This window comes from Dromaius novaehollandiae, chromosome 2 (assembly GCF_036370855.1).
Source record: "Dromaius novaehollandiae isolate bDroNov1 chromosome 2, bDroNov1.hap1, whole genome shotgun sequence".
Taxonomy (NCBI): Eukaryota; Metazoa; Chordata; class Aves; order Casuariiformes; family Dromaiidae; genus Dromaius; species Dromaius novaehollandiae.
This window is the reverse complement of record NC_088099.1, coordinates 68,881,617-68,903,540: the sequence shown is the minus strand read 5'-3', so window position 1 is coordinate 68,903,540 and position 21,924 is coordinate 68,881,617. Positions and strand designations below refer to the sequence as shown.

Below are 21,924 nucleotides of genomic sequence, written 5' to 3'. Positions count from 1 at the left end.
ATCTGGGACAATGAATTCTTTTTGACAGGTGATTAAATATCATTAGCTATCATTATTATTAATTAAAACCATTTGTAAATGAAGAAAAGCAAGTTTAGTTTCCCAGTAGGCATATTTTGCATGACAGTTTTGCAAGGCAGTATTTTTTTTTTAATGATCATTATGTAGATAAGGTGAAATCTGTGAGAACCATGGCTTTGTTGAGCTTGGATTTGTTTCTTGGTATTTTATTAGAACATGGTTTGCCGGAGGCTCTGTTGTTCTTGTAGAGGATTCCAAATTAACTGCTAGATCCTCTCCTGCTTCAAAACTTAGTTCAGCATCTTATCACAGAGGAAACTGCTGCATATGCTTAAATATCTCCCACAGAAGAAAGTTTCCCCACTCTCATCACCACTGCAGACACCTCTCATCTCTTCCCTTGGCATTTTCTCCTTCCTCCCAAGGTTTGTTTGGCTGGCTTTGAGAAGGCTGCTGGCTGCCTGCTCTACTTCCAGGGTGGAAGGAAGAAATGGCTTTCTGAGGCATCCCTAGGGATTGGTTGAGTCCCCTGATCTTCACCAGCAAGAGGGAGCTTCCTTGTCCTTCCCAAATGGATGCAACTGAGCCAGCTTTTCTGTCATCTGTTAGTGTCAGGGCAGAGCATGGAAGTGTAATGGCACTGTCAGGTTTCATTTTACTTCTCACAGTTGAAGAAGCTAGCAAGAAATCTAGCTTTTATCACCATCAAAGAGGTCTTTTCCTCATCCGCCTTTACTTAGGAACACCCATTGCTTTTATGTGTCTCGATCCTTGGCTGCAAAACTGAAACTTTATCCTCTCCCTTTTATAAGCAGTCCTTCTTCCATGGTTTGTGTTACCTTCGTATATACCATTGGATCCTTTCAAAGTCTTTTGCTTCTGCCCACTGTTTTTGGCAATTAGTTGATGCTTATGCAGAACACCACCTTCTTCCTACCTTCCTTGTTTCTTTTTCATTCCTATCCACAAGGAAGTTTCCTATGTGTTGCAAAATAGGTGCTCTCTACCACTTTGCATGCTCTAGCAGCACACTGGATGTGAAAGATTCTTAACAAGATTAAAAGAAGTTTGGCTAAAATTCAAGATTTTTTTTTTTAACTTTTTATGAAACATAGACAGGGAATAAGTCTAAAATCTCTTTTGGGGTTTTGTTTTGTTTTTTTCCTCACCAAAGGGAGAGGCTAAAACCAAAAGCTGAGCGTTTGGCATAATACGGCTGTTAAGTCATCCTACCCCAACTGCTGCGCTGAAGCTTCATGTGCAATGACTGCTTTCGTTAGTCTTCTGAGTCTCCTTCACACAGTGAAACATGCTTGTTAATAATCCCACAGATTGCCACTGGGGAGCATGTCTACAACTCATTTCAATGTTGGAGAAGGTATTGTTAGAATGCGGTAGTGGGTGAAATGTCTCCTATTAGGGAGTGAAGTGAATGGGGGAGCCTCCCAAAACACGTGCAGTGTGGATGTGAGCTGTTGAAAGCTGCAGAAGTCACCAAGTCAGGCTTGCTATAGGCTGTGGCTGGGGAGAGAATTGAGAGAGGTTTTGGAGATGGCTTTTTTAAGGTTCCAGGATTTTTAAACACTAGAAAATTGCAGTGATTCTGGGCAGAAGCAATGTTCAAAGCAAGGGTCAGAGGTGGATGTGGGACTTGTTGAAGGCCATTTAAAAAATAATCACACCCACATCTAGAAGCATTGTTCAGCTGTATTAGGGAGGGTCTAAGCTCAATGCAGAGGCATTAAAGGGGCACAGTGGTTAGAGGCTGCTTTCTGCTATTGCCCCACAGCCCCCCAAGAAGGCAAGCAAAGAGAAACCCACTGTTGCCTTTCCAAGTATAACCTCAAAAAGGTGAGAGATGCCTACAGGAAGAGTACAGAAGAAGGTGACATCAGTAGGATGCAGGAGTAGGCCTGCTCTGGGACACAGGTGAGAGATGTTCATGCAGGTCTACTCAGTTACATTCTGCAGGAAAATGAGGATGGTAGCTGGGAGGGTGGTGTAAAAAGATAATTATTTTTATTAAAGATCTGTATCACTCAGATTACACCAAAATGGGAGGTCCTCTTACAGTAAGCTTGTCATGGATGAGAGAATAAGTTTCAGATGGATTATGATTTTAGGGCGTGAAAAGATTTAGGATGCGGATCAGGAATAATGATAGTATGTTTGTATTCTTAGGTAGGAGTAATCTGCCTCACAGTTCAGGTTGTGGAGGGAAGGAAACCTGGTCAGTTTAGAAAAGGATCTGTTGTTCTTGAGGATCGTGAGCTGAACAAGTCAACAACCTCATGCTATTCAGGAAAAAGCAAATGTCATCTTTCAGTGTATGAACAGGAATAGATCCCATAGGACATGGGAAAGGACCCTTCCTCTTTGCCATGCATTTGTAAGGCTCAGCAGGAATGGTGTGCATGGTTCTGTGCACCACGTTTCAGAGACAGTGTATCGGTGTGCAGAAGGGGACAGCAAGAATGATCAGCACTCTAGAAACTGTGTGACCTGTGAGAAATGACTGAATAATTTACAGCTTTTCAAGTCTGGAGAAAAGGTTGAAGGGAGATGTGAAAACATTTTTTAAAAAATACAGGTTTTCTGTAGCAGGAAATAATCTGCTCCCTGTGATGGATGGGACAGGAAATAACATGTTTAAATTGCAGTAAAGGAGGTTTAAGGTAAAACAGAAAAAACTTAAGTGTAGGGATGATGAGACACTGAATAGATTGCCCAGGGAGGTCACAGAGTCTTTGCTAGTGAAAGTTTTCAAAATTAAGTTCAGCCAACCAGCTGGGGTAACACAGACGTGCTTAGTCCTGTTTTGAGGGGGCAGATGGACTATTAAGTCTCCTGAATTCCTTTTTTTTTCTTTTTTCCCTTTTTTTTTTCATATTTTCCTATGATTCCCTAGCAGCATTGTATGTATGAGTCGTACACTAAAGAGGTATGGTTTGGTAAGGCAGCACACATCTAGAGCATATGAAACGTAGAAGTGTTAACTGAAAATAGCTTTTAAAACAACTGATGAGTATAATACTGGGATAGAGGGCTAATAATGGAAATAAAATTCAAAAATGGAAAAAGTAATCAGATTATGTATATTATTTGCACTGTTCCTTAGTATGCTGCCTCCTTTTTGGTCAGAAGAAAATAATTATGAGAATGAGGCTAGAGGCAATACCAGATGTCTTCTGGACATTGACTGGCTTTGTCAAAAGTTGACCCTAGGGTAGCTGGATCCTCAGGAGTACTTTGGCTGAGGGAGGGACAGAGAAGGAAGAAATGGTCTTTTCCTTTAGTGAACAGGCTGTAGGGCACTGCGTCTTTTCCCTTGAAGGGCGAGAGTAAGTTATATAGGAAGCAGTTGAAGCTTGTTGAGAAAACTAGGTAAATAAAAGAGGAAACCTGCAGGGTAGTTACTTGACTATTAAAAGGTAAAATAAAGATGAAACATTGGCATACTGGGAGGGCTAAAAGACAAATAGAAGGGAAAAGCTCAAAACTGATATCTGTCCATCCGTGCGGATATTTTGAGAGCATAACTTGATGTCTGCGGAGCAAATATGAAACCTGGAGGGCTTAGGATATGCTCAGAATGTTGTTCATTGACAGGACTGATTTATTCTCATTGATGGGCTGGGGAGGATGCGTAAGCACAGCATCCTTTCAGGTAAGCCACCTAGAAAAAAGCAATAGGAAAAAAAAGTTAATGTCAAAAAGATACATTGGGGGAAAAAAAACTGAAGCATCTAGATTTAAGATGGCGAAGAACAGAAAAATACAGTGGAAAAAAGGTGCAACATCACTGCCAAATAGCGATATCCCCTTGTAGAAGCTGCGCTGAGATGTTAGGATCCCACATGCCCCTAAATTACATAGTATAGGGTGCACCGAATGGGGATTTGGATTACTCATGTGAAATTTTTGTTTGGGTAGTGTCAGTTTTTCTAGTAGACTGGGTCCAAAGCTGCATGCCAGCCCCATTGTTTCTGATTGTGCAGTGACTTGTCAGTCTAAAATTGAATTTCTGTAGAGCTCCTGGGAAGAAGGGCGGATAGGAGTGTGAAAGTGTTCCTCACCCTGACCCTGTATCTGTCAAAAGTGCAAAAGACAGCTGAGCACGAGATGAGTTTCCCTCAATACCTGTCAGCTACTGTCAACCCTGAAAGAGTGCAGGTGACTACATCCTTTTAGATAGGCCAGTAGTTTCCAGGTAGGGTTTCACGTCAGTGTGCACTGGCTGAGCATTGACATCCTGGCTGCAGCTTTGCAACTTACTGTCCTCAAGGATTTCAGTGCATGTCCGAATGTGAGCTTTGCTGGCCCAGCTCTTTAATTTTTTGAAATAATGGTCTCCCTGCATTTTGCATGACATGAGCACTCTTGTTGGGACAGTCAAGAAGTACATCTAGAGAATTTGGTGCATGTTCTCCCTCGTGCCGGAGCTCATTTGGCTCATTCAGTTGCTCAGGTTATTTATTTAGCCTGTTTTAGTGCGGAAGCTACCTCGTGTCTATGGCAATCTGAGAAATCTTGGTGTAAGAATTTGGTGTGGTTTCACTAATTGTAAAAAGACTAGTCAAAAACCTGCGAACCAAAATGTTTACCAGCTTGCCAGCAGGTGAAATTAAGGCAACTCCCAAGCATGTGGTCCCTAACTATAAGATGGTTTTACAGTGAGTTTTGTGTCTTGAAAAATGTTGAATCATAGACTGAAAAAAGGATGTGCTGAGGCTTCAGCCCAGAACAGTTCTTATTTCCAATATGGATTTTAATTGTGAACAAAACTAGCTATTCTCTCAGTCAAATAATGTCTCCTCAACCAAACAGCTCGAAGGGAGTGTGCAGGAGAGCTCTTACAATTAGTGTGCAATCTGATTAGCCTGTGCCACTTTGCCCCAGGAGGCACTTGTTTGATTCGATTATAATGGTGAAGATGTAGTGCAGTTTCAAAAGACAGACCAGTACTGGCTTATCTGAGCTCACCACAGCCATCCCCCATGGATCTGACCCCTATTTGTATTGTTTCCTTAAGGCAAATATGGCGTGAGTAGTGCCTTTATTGGCAGTCTTAGCTACATGCTGGGAGCCTGCCAAGATTAGTATACAAAACATTCCCCTCTCTGCCTCCTGCCTTCAAAAAAGTAACTGACATCAAAGTGCTATTCAGTTACTACCCAGTCAGAAACCTCATGTTGTCAGAGAAGGTACTAAGGCTGTGGTTATTTAGTGATGTACTAAGAGGTATGCTTCATCGTATTTTTGGAAATGATACAGATGTGTTTATTTGAAAATGACTGGTTAATTTTGCTCTGAGTCAGTAAATAATCTGCAGAGAACATATGTAGCAAGTAGCTAGGTATGATTTATTCATTGTTCCTTTAATTATTCTATTTGCCTGAAGTCTGTGTCATCAGGTTTTCAGCTACTGTTAGTTTAAAAAAAAAAAAAAACATGAAAACAAGTGAATATATTTCTTTGGAGTTTTTCAAATGGACAGGAGATTTTTTTTTTTGAATGAATTGATTTGCTGCAGCTACTGTCCAATACAATACTATAAAATAACTTAGAACACTAAAAATTGTAAACACTCCATTGTGAAAAGGGACGTTTGTTATTTGCAATGACTATGTAAATTTTTCATGATCTTTTTGTTGCTCTCGTGGAAGGAAAATAACATTTTTAGACATTCACCATCGTTTCAAATAATAAATTGAAATAGTATCGGTTAAAATTAATGAAGAAAATTGACAGTGTCATTTGACACCTCCAAATTACAGATAATGAATTAAAATTTTAACCTAACTCCATTTCTGCATGTATTGTAGACTGACAATAGTTAATCTCATAACTAAACATGTACAAAAAAAAAAAAAGATTTATCAGCACAAGTATGATTCCTTTTTGGCCAAGTGCTATTTTGTATGTTGTCATCTGTAAAAGTGTTTCTTTTCAAAGGAATCTTTCTCCATTTTTGCCAAGTCACAAATTTTTCATAGGGCCTTTGCACCACTACATTGGAGGCTAAGACTTTCTCAGGAATGTGAAGTTATTCTGTGACTGTTCCTTGGTCTGTTCTTTTGATGATTTCATGTTACAAGAATCATTTTTGCTTGACCACTTTCCTGTTCTAGGTGAAGCAGCAAAATCCTGCAGAGCAAATTTTGATGTTTAGAATCAGATTCCATAACTCTTTTAGAATTTGACTCAGTGTAAGAGTCTAACAGAGATTGTGTAGTGTGTGAAATGAAAATGAATTCAGATATTAAGGCCATGCCAAGCAAGAAGGAAGCATTCTTATTCCTCACCCTAGGCATCTCCTGTTGATGGAAAAAGGTAAAGATTTGGGATATGTCTCATTAAAAAAAAAATTATTTACAAAAAACACTACGGATTTTTCCTAAGAAAGTTTGAACTCTTGACTCTCCAAAAGTACAATTTACCCTATTGTTTACCACTCTAATCTGAGCTGAATTTATTTTGTAGCTATCCCTTGAACAACAGTGATCTGCATCCGTTCAACATTGAGGAGAACGGTGGAGCCCCTTATACCACAAAAATGCCTGCAAGGCACCATCACCACCACCGTCACCACCACCACCACCCTAACTATAGTGCCCTTGCTCCTGACAGCAAAGACCTTGTTTCTGGAGTTCCAAATCCAAACAGTAAGTCGAGTGCAATGAATGTCATTTCAGTAATCGTGCTGCTTTCAGGTTTGTCTTAGGCAAGACGATGATGGAAAGGAAAGGAAACATTGGGAATTTCAGTTTTTCTCAGTGAAGAACATATTTCCTATTATTTCTTTCTAGTTCTGTAGACTGTGCAAATGAGTCAAGGTTTACAATTTCCTGGCTTTGTTGTGGCATTGTGGGGTTTGGCGTTGGGTTTGTGTTCCGTAATCGAACAACAAGTACTTGATCAGTCACAGGTACTGAGTATCTAGCTACTTGGCACAGGCTAGTTTTCATTGTTACTATTTATTTATATAATATCACAATTGTCTGCCATTGTCTTTTGCTGATCTGCCCAGCCGGCCTTCAGCCCTCATTGTTTGGATCTGACTGTTGCTTTCTTCGTGTCTGAGCACAGATGGCAGAAGCTATGGAGCACTGGACAAACAGCATCTTGCTGTCCATCTTGGCACCCAGGTCCAAAGCTACAAAGGAGGAGTAGCTGAAGGAAACTTGGAACAAGGTTGGTGTCTAGTCCAGCACAGACAGACTCTTTTGGCCCTTTAAGAAAACTTCCGCGGATTCCCTAGATTTTAGTAAGAGGAGCAAAAGATGCATTACCATCCACAGGCTCCCCTGGATTTCAGGGTGCAGCAAAAAGATTAAAAGCTCAGAAGCACCTGAAAAGCATTGTTAAAAGAATTGTTTAATATTGGCGAAAGAACATGCAGAGATTTTTAGACGCTTTCAGAAGCGTTGTTTTCATCCCTAGAGGCCTGCTGCCTTTTATGCTGGTGCTCTTCATTCTTCAGTCAGGTGGTGTTTTTCTCCACACTGCAGAGAAAGGGTTTGCTTTTCTGTGCTGTTTTGGTTGCACTGTTTGGCACCACCTTAGCTCACAGGAGTGGCAATGATTCCTGCTCAGCCTCAGCCACCGCAACTGGAGTGCACTCAGTTGCTGTATGCAGAAATTCTTGGCGTGTAGGAAGCAAAGAGGAGAGAAACCTACTTGTTTCCGATGCAGCCTTGGGGAGTTTGGGCTTAAGGCTTTACTGCTGAGCATTATAGACTTTTTTAAAGGCACATAGTTTGGCTAAATATTGGTATGTTTGCACAGGAACTGAAAGAGAAACATCCCTGTTCCTTGTTCTCCAGATTTAAAGTCTCCACTGCAATGTATGAGATGCTGAGGCTGTGTAAGAATTTCCTAAGATGGGCAAAACAAGGAATCATCTATTAATTTCCTTGCCTCAAAGGGATGATAAAGTTTTCTGTCGTCCAGTTTCTCCTTTTATAATTGTAAATCACCCTGACGTAGGCATCCATTATGGAAGCTTTCAGCCTGGGTAGTAAGTCTGACAGCTTTCAAATTCCTGAAACCAGGATTTTGTAATGGAAAGTACTGGGTGATCTTGACTATAGGCTGTCCTACCTCAGCAGCAGTGCACATGCATCTACCTGCACATAGAGTTTAAGCAGATTTTGCTCCAGAAACCCAGAAGCGTTATTTTTAATTTTCCTTCCCAAGGAGGGGGAGGGAGCAAGTTTAAGGAGGGAAGCTCAAGAAACAAAACGCAAGGCGTCATAGATTTTTAAATAAGGACTCCTGAGAATCAATATGAATTGTTTGCTGGGGCTTTAAATGAAGTTACTCCCTTAGGAGCAACCTCAAGTCAATCTGATGCTCTCCCCTGTGTTTAATTTACTGTATGTTCTGTGTTAGCTTATCTGGGCACGTAGCAATAGTATGCTGTGAAGTCTGGAGTGATGAAAGGGGAGTACCACAAGCACGGAGTACCAGAGCATGGTGTCGCCAGCAGAGGCCTGTGATGGGTCACTTTTATATCACTCACAGGTATTCACACACTTGCCTCAGTCCTAAACACCAGCACTGGACAGGGGCATGACACAGGAGTTCCCATTTGGTAGCTGCTGGCAGACTTATTCCGACTGTTCACGTGCAAAATCAAAGACTAGACCCATCTTTGAAAAAAAGTCAGTCTGTTCAAATGCAAAAAAGGGTATCCATTCTCCAGGCTGCCAAGGACAGCAGATCATTGAAAAAAAAGGAGAACTTGCTATTCCCTTTCCCTCTGTGGTGCCAGACACATTATCGCATGGCTCCGGTGCCTGGCAGGGTCACTGGGGAGGGAAGTTTGGCCGCGTTACGTGACACCGATAACAGGATTGTTTGTGGGAGACAGCTGAGCATCTGCAGAAACAGGCTGCTGCTTGTTTGGCAAACCTGAGCTGGAAAGCCCTGTCCAGGCTGTTAGCATGGTGCAGTGGGAGTCAGTGACCTTTCCAGCGTGATGGGCTGGCCTGTATTTTTCTTTCCCAAAGCAGAGGTGAAGCGTTCCAGTAGAAATGGCTCTGGCCAGAGCCAGCTTTGCGGCTGCTGAGCATGCCTTCAAGAAGGACTGGGGACTGCTGTCCTTGGCAGCTCTGAGCCGCGGGCAGGTAGGAGCCGGGGGAGCTGTCTCCTTCAGGAATAGCTTTCTTGGGAGACCTGCCCGCCACCGCTGGCTTTGGCACCAGTGCTGTAGGACCATGACTGAGTGACAGCAGTGACAGGCTGCGACAAGACCTGCAATGACAAGGGGCTGATGAACAAGCTGGAGCAGGGGTCTTGGGACGAATAAACAGCCTGATTTAGCATCCTGTGAAGCTGAATAGAAGAACCATGAGGCTGCTAGGAGAGGGTGGATTTTGGTTTGGGTCCTCTATCAGGAGCGTAACAACACTGTCTGTAGGCAGAAGGGTAAAAGGAAAAATATTTGTACCTCTGATGTGAAGTACACTGTCTCCATAGATGAACTCTCTTGGGATCAGAAGATGATTAAAGAAACAACAGTAAAAAATCTAATATTGTGTGTTTATTCTAGCTCTGTATTTCCTCTTGGACTGAGCTACTGTCCTCCTCTTTATTATTGGTGATTCATCAGGTTAGAAAAGCATAAGGACAAAAATCAGGCATAATTCCATTTGTATCCAGTGTTTGTTATCTGGAAGATGAAACGTCAGTCTGTCAAAGTTTGCAGTTAGCCAGTTCAAGTGAGGAGTTGGAAAAAATTCAGTGTGATGCTGCAAGGCATTCCTCTCAGGTATCTCTTGTTCTTGGTTTCAGGATGCTGCATGCCTGTTATGCATGAGTATGGTAAGACTTGGTTGTTGATGTAAGTTCTTTTCCATCTAAAACCCAATATTCCTCTCTCACAACATGTCACAGCCTCCCCGTTCTGTTGAGCTGTTGCTTTACTCTGAAAGCAACTTTACCAATGGAGACACGCTCTTTTGTGTAGTGCATGTAGCGTGTATTCCTGTAGACATATTTGCCTTTCTTTCCACTTTGTCTACTTGAGGCTGGTTCATGCTTTGACTTTGCATTTGTTTCACTATTTGATTAGAGAAAAGGGAATGGGTGCTGATTCCAGACGTGGCCTAATGCCAATAGCACAGAGTGCCAATTTCAGCCTCTCTAAGGAAACCCAAAAGGACACTGCTATCTCCTGAGCAGAGGTTGTGGTGTCGGCACACTGACTGAATCCAGCTGGTCCGTTTTGATTACTGAGAATCCCATGCACTTCTCTGCTAGCTGGCTCTTAATAAGAATACTGCCCTGTGGCAGATCATCACCTAATCCACCGATGACTTAAGTCTATGTGCCTGGTCAGATACAAAAAAATAATTTCCCCCTCAATTGGACTGTAGTCCAACTCAGTAGTCCTCAGCTGGACATGGCATGTTTACGCTATTGTTTATGCCATTAGAACAGCAATGGAATGATTAGGACCATCTTCCTCAGCACTCTGAGTGATCAATTTTCGATGACATTTCCGTGTGTCATTTCAGGATTGGTGCTTTGTTTCCAAGCACTTCTCTCTCTCTCTGTTTATTTTAATGGATTCTCTGAAGTGCTGCTCAGGTTATTTGAGCTGAGAAAGCTGTCTGGTGGACAGCACATGGAAAAGGCTTGTAGCGCATGTGTGGAAACTATCAGGAGCATCCTGGTTGACAGTCAGATATCAAGGGCTGCATGTATGGCAGAGTGTGTGGGACAAGAAAAACGCATGTCGCAAGGAGCCTCTTATCAGCAGTGTGAATAAGGTATGTGGAGACATGGGGGACTGATGTCTGGCACAAGGCTGCGTAAAAGGTTAGGGCGCTGCTGGGAAAGCGATTCTAGGAAATAAGTGGTCACCAACCTGAGAACGCTCTCCAGGGAAGAGTGTGCGTGTGACCAGAAGCATCTCAAGTGGAAATGCCTGGAGAGTCAAAGGGTCTCATAAGGGGAATATGATATCCTAGGAGAAACTTCACAGTGAGGCTGGCAGAGGTGAGACTGCACATCACCACTTCAGTCTGACTACCTTTAGGTTTTCCAGAGACCCTTGCCATTTTGTGGCTTATTCCAATTCCTATGGATTCATCTCTGAGCTCTGAGATGATTCAAAATACATGTGAAGTGGAACTTAGAGTGACCTACCCACGTGTACCTGGCTTATTGTTGAAAGAGAGAAAAGGTCTGCGTTTCCTCCACTTATGTGGATTCTGATAGGTTCCAAACTTTCAGCCCGCATTTCAATTACATGGAAAGGAGAAATGGAAATGGCAGCGCGTCCAGCCAAGTTTCCCTTTAAATATTTGCTAGTTTTTCACAACGAACACCCAGAGTCTGGGAGTTTGTTACAGAAAACAATCTGCCTGATTTTCACATTCCAAGCAATTTGTCCAGTGTAATTACTGGAAGAATTATCACCCAGTGAATCAAATATGACATGTGTTTATGAAGATAGTTCAACACAAGATGTTGTTTTCCCACATTCAGCCTAATTATTGTATTTATAATGCTGCCCTTCACCTGAAAGCTAATGTATGCAGATCACATCTTTTTATGCAGCAGATCTTCTCCCCGTGCGTGCCTTGCGTAACCCTGGGCAAAGAGTAGTGTTATACAGACTGAATCGCAGGCTAGAATGGTGCTTTGAGAAACCACAGCGTTGCCAGATCCTTTTTGGAAATGAAAGCCTGGTTTTGCCAAAACTTAATGCTGACTCACTAAAGGTATGCCTTTTGTAGGACTTAAATTTTTTGCCTTTTGTTTATGTAGGGTTGAGCGAAAAGGCTGAACTAGCTGGTTTGGTTTCAGGAGCTCTCTCTCTAAGCAAAGCAGCAGCTAACAGTGTGTCAGTTTTACATCACAGCAAACTTGAACCATTTAAATAATATTTTTTCCCCTTTATGTTCTTTCTCAACAGAAAAGTAAAATGGCTAGATTTCTGAAATATATCATCTTGGCTTATCTGATGGCTGTGGTAATTTATTCACTGTTACCAGGGGGCAATTTCGCAGTTTCACATCCATGGAAGCAACTGCGATGGAAGAACTGCCAAGCTGTGCCAACACTGACTTGTGATGAGAGATGGAAGATCACTGCTGATAAGGGATAGCCTACCCCTCCTAGGACACTTACATCAGGGTCTTATTAAGTTTCACTAATGCCAAAAACAGCCTCTTGCTTATATCCCTGGAAGCTGGTTTTAGTGGTTTGCCTCTAGTCAGCAAAGCCCTTAATGTATATTTAAAGAGCTGTAAAATTATATCTTGAGTGAATAATATTTAATATTCTTAGGATAGCTTAGGAAACAAAAACTACAGTTTGTGAAAGTTTTTTTTATTGATTTCAATGGGCTTTGAATAAGACTCTAGAAATTACAGCCCAACTATTATTACCTAGAACCTATGGCAAAAATATACAGGAGTAGGCAAGCATTCATTAAATTATCATGTAATGAATCTCACTTTTCTAAGGATATTTAAAAATACACATATACATGCCACACCATCCCCCAGATGTTGACCAAGACCTTTCAAGACTTTCTCTCAAAAAACATTTTCCTTGTCTTTCTGTGTTGGTGGTTCACTCAAAATCTCCATTGACAAAGCACAGCAAATTTCTGACAACAGGCCTAAAGAGGCTGGCATACAAATAAAGATGTCTGTGAGAGAAGCCAAAAGCTCTGCTCTGATCTCTTTATTCATCATATATGCTGAGAGTGGCACCTTGGCTGCATAAATAATCCCTCTGGTGTCAACTGAGTTGTAGAATACATTGCTATTTAGTGTGCGCACGTAAGGAGAGAAGTAACTAGCCCACAGAAAGGTAAAGTCCTACTGAAATGGAGAAATGGGAGAGGAGGAGGAGAAATTGCGTGCTAAATAGAAAAAGGAAAAATGACCCCGCAGGCATAATTATGAAGCATTTCAGGCGGTCTTAACAGAAAACATGATTTCTTGACCACTGCCTCTTCAAATGCAGTTGAGTGTCTTGCTCTGCAGTTCTTCTGTAGCCTCCCTTCAGACTGTGTTTTTTCTTTCTTTTGGGCATCTTTTTAGAACTGAGCTCAGGACTTTCCCTTCTTTATGATGAAACTTCTCATCTGAAGAAAATAGAAACGGAGAGTGTGAAGGTAGTTGGACCATGGCCAGCCCTGCACATCAGCATGAACAAGGTATAGCATATACATGTATTTTTATATATATATATATATATATACATATATATATGCCAGAGAGCTCCTTCGTCATTTGATATTCAGAAGCTGCTGCTTTTTCACCTCCAGTTCAAATCAACATGCACCTGCAACTGTCTTGCTTGTTAATCACCTCATACCATCTCCTCATGGGACTCAGGTTTCATTTTTAGATTTAGTATTTCCTTTGACTTTGCCTTTTAAAATTTCAGAGCTGCTGCAACAATGTTATGATGTAGTTTTGATTTAGCCATGAAGAGTTAGTCATCGAGGCAGCCCAGAGCTGTAAGAAAATAACAACACTTTAAATGATTAAAAAAGAAGTCACCGTGTTTTTCCACATGAGGAATCTGTGTTATGCCTTAGACCCCTCACCCCCAGTATCTGATGTTGGCTGGTGTTAGATGAGTGGGCTTTTGGGGAGGCTGCAAAACAGCCATGTCCCGCTGCCTATGCCAGAGTCATGAGAGACATCAGCTTGTTGGCTCCTTGTATCCATGGGAGATAAAATCCAGTGTGTCTATGCTGCAGGGGTGCTTTGAGCTGTCTCTGGATAAAGTCGTCAGAGGCCTGGACCTCTGGTTCACAACAAGCCCTCTGGAATCAGTCCTGAGCTGAAGCCAGTAAAATCAGTGAGAGCATTGCAGCTAGCTTCAGATGAGGGGTCTGGGACCCAGTGAACATGTATACCTGTTAAGTGAGGTGTTTGGAGAGATTTCTGTCAGTTCAGGGGAGAACCCAATTAAATTACTTTACCTTGATTTCATAGACAGGTTTTTATTATTGATATTTCAACACAGCACTGGGAAAAATAAAACCAAAGGGGAAGTTGCAAAGTGCATGAAAAGTACAGGCACAAGGGCGCTGTATATCTATCTATATAGCATAACTTCTTTTTTCTGGATGAGAATATCCAAAAGACAAAAGTTGTGGCTGAAAATAGTCAGATGCTTCCAACAAATAATGAAATCTTGGTATATTTTGTTCAAAATTCTAGATAATTAAAGTCAGTGTCATGTGGAAGCTGTAATACTCCTGCCGCTCTGTAAGCCTAGGACCCTTATCAAGCTATATCTTCCATAATGCACTGAAATTTTCCCTCATAAAGAGAAGTGGTTTAAAGAATCATGTTTATGGTGTGCCATGGGGTGTTGGTGGAGTTCAGATAAGGACAATAGTCCGTACTGATGAATGCAGTCATGAGGCAATGACATACATGCCCATGAGGCAATGTTTTGAGACTTCTGAATCAACGCATCAAGGTGAAATATTTTAGACTTTTGCCTAAATCTATTTGATTATCAGTTGTGAGGTGCTGTCATTTTGTCTGATTGGTTGATCTGAGTGGGGAAAAAGATTATGAAGCAGACAAATTGGGGTGAAATAAAAAAAAAAAAATTCCATGGACACTTGTCCAGTTCCTCTTTTAGAAGTACTCTAACTGGAAATAAGTGCAGGTTTTTTTATAGGCAAAACTAATTAAGCATTGATGTAGTTTGCCAAAGGAAAAATCTCCATCACTTGGATTCATCCAGTGGATATCCATGTCTTGTGAGAGGAGTTCTGTAGTTCAGTCATAATTATTGATACTTTATGTCTTAATCCCAGCTGCCAGCATTCATTAGGTGCAATGTCCATAACGTACTTTGAAGGACATTCCTACACTATTCAATTTATTGGCAGCTCAGTTTGGCATAGATAAAGGACTAAAATATGGAAGCTGGAGGACCTCTGTGTTGACCATAGTACAGAAGTGAATAAGGTAATCTGGGCTGCGCTGTGCAAAAGATCCAAACAGGTGATCTGATTGGTGCCCTTGTGATCTCAAAATGAATGCATTTATATGTTTTATTTTGTTTTTTTAAATGAAAGCTTGAAACACTTTGGGCATATATTCCACTGTACCATGCGAGTGATCCTACAAGAATCACTGTGACTTCTGTTGGACAAAGCCTGACCTCTGATCTTCTAACTCTTTTTTTCTTTTCTGGAAATCTATGGAGGGAAGAACTCAGCTCTTCTATAGCTGATGATTTTCTTTGGCTTGTCCTAACAGCTCCATAGTCTTGTTCACAGTCAGATGAACTACTTATATAAGGACTAAGTGGCAGAACCCAGTACCACAGCAAGTCAGTGTCTTCCAATGACTAAACAAGTTGGGGTTTTTTGTGATGCTGGCCTGATTAAAAAGGCAGAATAAATGCAGCCTGTCTGCTGTGCTGAGACTTTCAACAGTCAGTTGAAAGTTTTGCTGATGAAAAAGTTTTGCACAGAGCACCAGGAGCTGCTAAGCTCTGCTTCTGGCAGAGTATCAGCAAAAGGCACAGCTAGAGATATGGACTGCCTTACGAAATCCCTTTCCTGGCAGCCTAGGAGGGTTTGGCTTTAGCAGATAGGCAGCAATCCCATGAACAGCAGTTACCATGTAGGAGAACGGAGAGGAGGCTAGTCCCTCAAAATTTAAGAAGGTTGCCATACGGAGCCACTTGAAAATTATATGCACTTTGGGAAGATGCCTGGTGTCACCAGCAGAAATCACATCAATGATCAAGCTCTCAGTTACAAGCTGCACATTGTTGTGACTGGCAAGTTGTTTGGAGGTTCTTTCAGCCCCGTGCTTGTGGTTTGTTCCCTAGGTCATAGTGAAATGTGTACAAAGAGCTTGTAAAACTAAGACAAACAAACCCCAGGTCTTTGAACTTTGAGCTGACCCTGCAATCGCTTAAGCAGATGGTTTCTGCAATGAGAGGGACATGCTGTGAGTGCTGAGCTCAACTTGGGCTGAAATGCTGCTGAGAATTGCCCAGGCTAGACAGGACTGAACAGCCTTGAACTTTGACAAGCGCATTTCACTGGAAGTGTGGCCTTTAAAGCTACTTTGGTTACCGTAGTTAACCAGCTACTGAGCCTAGCAGCGAGCGGATTTCACTGAGTGGTCAGTGTGCCTAGTTTCTGGCAAGAAGTGAAACTGTAACAGCTTTCCTGCACAAAGTCTTTGATTTCTTTTCCGCTAAGTGCTGTTTGTTCCTTAGTTTGCCTTCCTCTAAAATACTTGCTTAAACAAAACCAGTGAAGCAGTTATGAAGCTGCTTCTGTTGCTTTATTTCTGAAAATACAGCAATGGTTTCCACAGCTATTGCGAAGTCCCGACTTTCATTCCCTCTCTTCCTGTTGCTAATTATTATTTTTTCAAGCAGTGTGCTTTGGGGATGGAATTTGTCAGACTTAATAATCAGCCCATAGCAGAATTAACAAGAAATTGGGTAAATTAGATTCAGCAGTTAATTAATTTGATTGTCTGCTACAGCAATCTCCATCTCATGGGAATGATGAATGGATGTGTCCAGTCTCTTTTCCAGAACTGTTTGGTACAGTGGACATGTCTGTCCACCTATGGAGTGATAAAAGTAAATTTCAACATGTGTATTGTTCCCTTTGATGCTAGCAGACTTTTTAACCTCCAGGAGAGACAAGCCAAAGTGTTGTAACTGGGAATATGTTTTTACTTTTCTTTCTTGCAAAAGCCTCTCCTCAGAAAAAATGTTTTTCTACCCCCGCCCCCATTCCTGCAACCTTTATCTGTTATGCTCAAAATCATATTTTATGGGCAAAGGGGAAACACACCATATATATGTATGTATATGTGTGTATATATGTATGTATGTGTATGCACACATACATACCATATGTGTATATGCATATTTTATACATATATATATAAAAAAATATATGAAGCCAGGAATGTATTGTTTGTGTAACTGAAATCTTCAGAGTTTAATCTTTATTAGTACAAATCTAATTATTACAGAAAAAGAAAGAACAATAATACAGTTCAAGTTGTTATGCACACATGCAGTTTCTACCCCTTTTCCTGGTGTTGTGCTTACCCTTCCACTGTGCCCCTGTGTCCTAAGGCTGATAGTTTCATTCTGGTGGGGGGTTGTGGGGGTGTTGCAGCGAGGTGTTCAACCCTGGAGTCTTTTGCCAGGAGGCATACGATGTTGATGGTTTCTTCCTTCTCCTTCTAGCATCCCTTTGGAGTCCTTTTCATAAGTTTGCTAACATGCTGTTACACCTTGCTCTTTCTTCATCGATCAGTGGCTTCATGTTGCATCCCGATCTACTGTATAGAGTGACTTTTACATATTTTAGATACTTTCTCTTGGTTACTACTAAAACCAGTTTTGTTCAGCTCCAGGTTTCCATTTCCTTAGCTGCCCACTGATGAGTTGGCCATAACCGGGGGGGGGGGCTCCAGCACCAGCCTGTGCCCTGTCTCCCGTCACACCCTGCCTGCGCTCCTCTGCCTCGCGTCTGGGGTCTTCCCTTGGGCCGGTATTGCTCTACATGACATCGTTATGCTCCAGTCATAAATATCTCATTCTACATAGAATAACTGCTTGTCACTGCTGTCTATATAAAACTGTGGTTGTATCGTACAAAGATAAACAAAAGTAAAACAAATTAGCTATAGACATCTGGTCAATTAGAAAAATTGCTGTTACAGCTAAACGAAGTAAAACAGAGCTACCAGCAGGTCAGGAAAAGTTCAGACAGAGCAAGCCCGACAAGTGCCAGTCCTGAGGCCTTGCAAGCTCAGTACAAAGCCTGCGGCCTGTTACTAGTAATGGCAATACTGTATTACAGACTAAATAGGTACACACTAGTGACTACTTGTAAATGATACTGCTTGCGGAAAAGCTATGGAGCTACTTGCCCCTTGCACAATAGCAGAGCTTACAGCTACCCTGGTTCCAAGTCAGGTGTGGTTTAAAAAAAAGAAAACACTTTGTTGAGGTATCTGAAACTCTTCTCTGTCTACTTCATTCAGCATCAGAGTATACCCTGAGAAACATGGCTACCATAGTCCAGAAAGGCTAGCAGGAAGGCTAGCACTAACAGAGATTTGGGCAGGATCTACGAATATTGAGCAATAACATTTTATAAAATAAATTTGGTACTAGGAACCAAAGAGGTTTTCTCCAAGGATATAAGCAAGACAAGATTTATTGTGAGTTGTATCTTTCATTAGACCAGCTGATAAGAGTTGACATGAAGAAGGTCCTATGCATCTGACAGCTTAGAGGAGGATGGTTTTGTTTGTTTATTTTTCCAAATGTATTATTGTTCTAATAGATGTAGCTTTTGCTTGCTAATCATATAGGTCTTACCATTATGATGCCTGTTTATAATTGGTGTTAATTAACATACGGAAAAATTTAAATAAATCTCCTAGTGTTTATGGCGTGAAAGAGACTATAGATTTTCATGCATGTTAGCAGGTATAGGTGAGTCCTAGGAAACCAAGGATTTTGACCTATGTATCTGTGTTGTCTTCATCAAAATTTTACCTCCTACTAGGTGTGATGACTAGCAATTGAGAATAAACCTGTGTTCTTAAAACAGCCATTCTGTTCTCAGGTCAAATCTGCGTATTAAACATACTGTTTGGCTAAGAAGAGACTATTGATAAACTGGCAGAGAAGATCGCGGATCTTGCTCGTGATATAGTTTTATGTGGAACAAAACATGAACCTTTCAAAACAGAGAGAATGGAAGTGTTAAGCACAAGAGAGTAGTATTGCTGTGTTTCATGCATCTATTTTTATATTCTGTGCATCTATTTATATTCTTAATATTCAGGTAGCTTTGCAAACCAAAGCTAGTGTCATCATTATCTGACACTGTACAAATCTGCCAGTGATTCTTGTATCAGTGAATGTAATTTAATTTAAAGTAAGTATTTGGAAAGGGATAAGCAAACATAAGACCTCAATTATAAAAAGAAAAAAAAATCTAGTTACATCTATACATATATAATATATATATATATACACACACATATATACATCTGAGCTTGTTCAACCCACTTCTATCAAACCCATTTAAATGCTTCCTGCAATTCCCCAGTGTTTTCTCTCTGCAGAGAGAATAAAGTTCTTTATCAATGGTGAAAGTAATGTGAACACATTGCTATTCAGTAGCACCAACAGAACTGGAGATAGAAAATGGGAGTGTTATCAGGTACTTTAAACTGATGTTGATTTTTTTCCCCTCATTTCTAAACCTTTTAGGTTGAGTTTAGATTGCAATTTTAAGCAAGAAGATTATTTCTTTCAGAAGCAAGTTTGATTCTCACACATTCATTTGAATCCAGTGTCTCAGGTTTTTCAGAATTATGTAGCAAAAAATGATAAAATCAGAAGTTACATTAACAGGGTCATATAGAGTGTTCTAATGACTTCCATGTTGAATGTTCTTAGTTTATAAATGAATATAAAATTTTAATAACTGCCAACCTAGTACAACATGTGAATACCCAGCTGCTATCTTTATGCTTCATTCGTCATTGCAAGCAATGATGATTCTGGAAATGTAAGCTGCAGATTTGTTTATCGTAAGGCAAAATAAAGTAGATTACAGCTTTCATTTTTGCAGGTATAGTATATACAGACTCCATAATGCAGACAGTTTTTATATTTTTGATTTTCTTGTAAACTAGGGAAATGAACTATAGAACATACTGTATAGTTTTGTCCTGAAATGTTATTTTTTCTTTTGCCTTCTTGTTGGCAATTATATGAGTAAAACTGGGGGGGTGAACAGGGTTATACATAAAATTTAGTGCAATTAAGGAGCAATAGAAACTTATACAGATGCTCAGAAGTGCTAGTAGTCTGAAATAAGGAGGGGCTACTTTGCTTCATATATTGAGTTCTTCTGTAGCACAGAGGTTTATTTGCAGTCTGCATCTTCAGTGGCACTGCAAACAATTGTGTAATAGTTTGAGCTAATCCACTCTTTGAGGTCAGAATTCAGGACGAGGCCAATCAGCTGAGCGCCGTTCTCTCTGCTGCTCATGCGTGATCACTCACCAGAGCTGTTGCTGCTCCTGGTGGGGTGCAAGCCAAGCAAACTCTGCTTGTTTGAAGGTTGAAATCCTTACAGTTGGCCCAAACAAGGGCTAAAGCAGAACTGCCCCCCCGCCCCCCCGAATGGTTTCCAAGAAGACTGTAACCTCCAGAGCAGCAGCAGCTTTCCCTTTTCAGGCAGGTCAGGTGAGTGTCAGCCTTGGGACCCCTCAAGTTATGAGAGTCTCAGCCTGTGAGATCTCAGACCCCTCAATGGGGACGATTGCTGATTGTGTCGTCTGGTATAATCCTATATAATCCGGCAGGAAGTTTAGGCCTTTTGAGGGTTCCCAGCTACAGGGCAGCCCTGAAGGGTTTTTTTCTAGCTCTTGGTCAATGCAGGTAAATTGGGCAGGGGAGGAAGAACACAAAAACTGAAAAATATCTGTGCAGATACTCAATACTGAATGGGTAGGACTTAGGAAGTTTTGAAATTATGAAACGCGTTTGTGTCTTAAACAAGCATAAGTTGTCTTCATTTAGCTAGTAAAATACAGTGACTTAATCTGGCTTGGCTGAAATGATATTTAATTAGTATCCAGTGTTAAAACAAAGTTGGGATTTTACATGACCTTTAGAAATATCATTGCTTAGTGCATTGTTTTTTCTGCTGTTAGAAATCAATACACTTAAAAGTTGCCAATAAGAGTAGTCCTTTTGAAGCGTGTAGTAGCTAATAAGACTGTTGGTCAAGGAAAAGTTGTGCTTTCTTTAGACTTAATTTTGTCCTTTTGATTATTTCCACCTCTTAGCTTCATGGGTACCCCAGAAGAGCCACCTACAGCAAATGAATATTTCAATTTCTTTTTCAGATGCTTGCCAGGATTGCAGTTATATTCAAGACTGAATAGATAGCTGGCTACAGTTCCATAAGTTGCTCCAGCCAGAAGCTGTTGCTTTTCATTTTACCTATTTTCTTTTTCCCTTAGGAGGAAAGTGAAGAGAATAAAATGTCCAGAAATATCTTCCATTAAAAACAGTAAATGCGGCTTGGCAAATAGACATGTAAGAATTATTAGAGAATTCCCAGAGAAAAAAAAACTCATGATGGGTAATCCTTTAGCAGACAGTTGTTCAAAATCATACCTGGAAGCTATGGCATTTTGGATGCAGAAGTCTGCTGGACCAACTTTGCTTACACAAGAAAAATATCTTGCTGTCTCAAGAGAGTTCTGCAGAGATCTAGCTCTTTTCCCGCAGTGTTCGCAAAATGGTGTCCTCAGGCAACGTAACTGCATTCATGCTTTGCTCCACTTGCAGAAAGTGTCCCCAGAATCGTGACGTTCCCTTTCATCTGTGATTGTTCTTGGATTTGAAAGAAGAGTCAGTAAGGTTTTAGCTACTGTCAGCCAGTGAAATGCCATAGGGGAGAGCAGAAGGAAGGATAAAGACGACAGTTTTTCAAGTTAAGGGCTAATCGTATGGTAATTTCAGTGGATGTAAATTGGCCAGTTCTGTCTTGAGATAATTTGCCAGAGGTGAACCTCAGGGATACACTGGGCCTGGTGTACTGATGTTTTAGCTGTACACAAGGCTAGTGTGAAGCACAATGAAATCTGAATGATAGTTTGTTCTGTCCAGACGTATATGGCCCTTCGCTCTTTGCAGCAATGAGAAAGAAAAATGAATGCATAATCTAGGCTGTTATTCAGTTGTACTTTGGTCTAATTTCCAGAACAAATAGGAAAGCTTGCAATAGCTGTTACGCCATTGCCCAGTTCTTCTTGAAAAATACATTACAGCTTGATTGCCTAAGAGTCTGCCTTTACAAACTCGGTCTCAACCATA

At 41.0% G+C, this 21,924-nt stretch overlaps 1 protein-coding gene across 2 annotated transcripts in view; it reads left to right on the top strand.

The window, feature by feature from the left end:
- EPB41L4B (erythrocyte membrane protein band 4.1 like 4B) overlaps window positions 1-21,924 on the top strand; it is a 181,620-nt gene that overhangs the window by 101,074 nt on the left and 58,622 nt on the right. For both annotated transcript variants that reach the window (XM_026099883.2, XM_026099884.2), the window contains exons 16-18: window positions 6,505-6,686; window positions 7,111-7,215; window positions 13,089-13,204. In XM_026099883.2, the coding sequence (XP_025955668.1) occupies window positions 6,505-6,686; window positions 7,111-7,215; window positions 13,089-13,204 (403 nt within the window). The remainder of the gene's footprint in view (window positions 1-6,504; window positions 6,687-7,110; window positions 7,216-13,088; window positions 13,205-21,924) is intronic.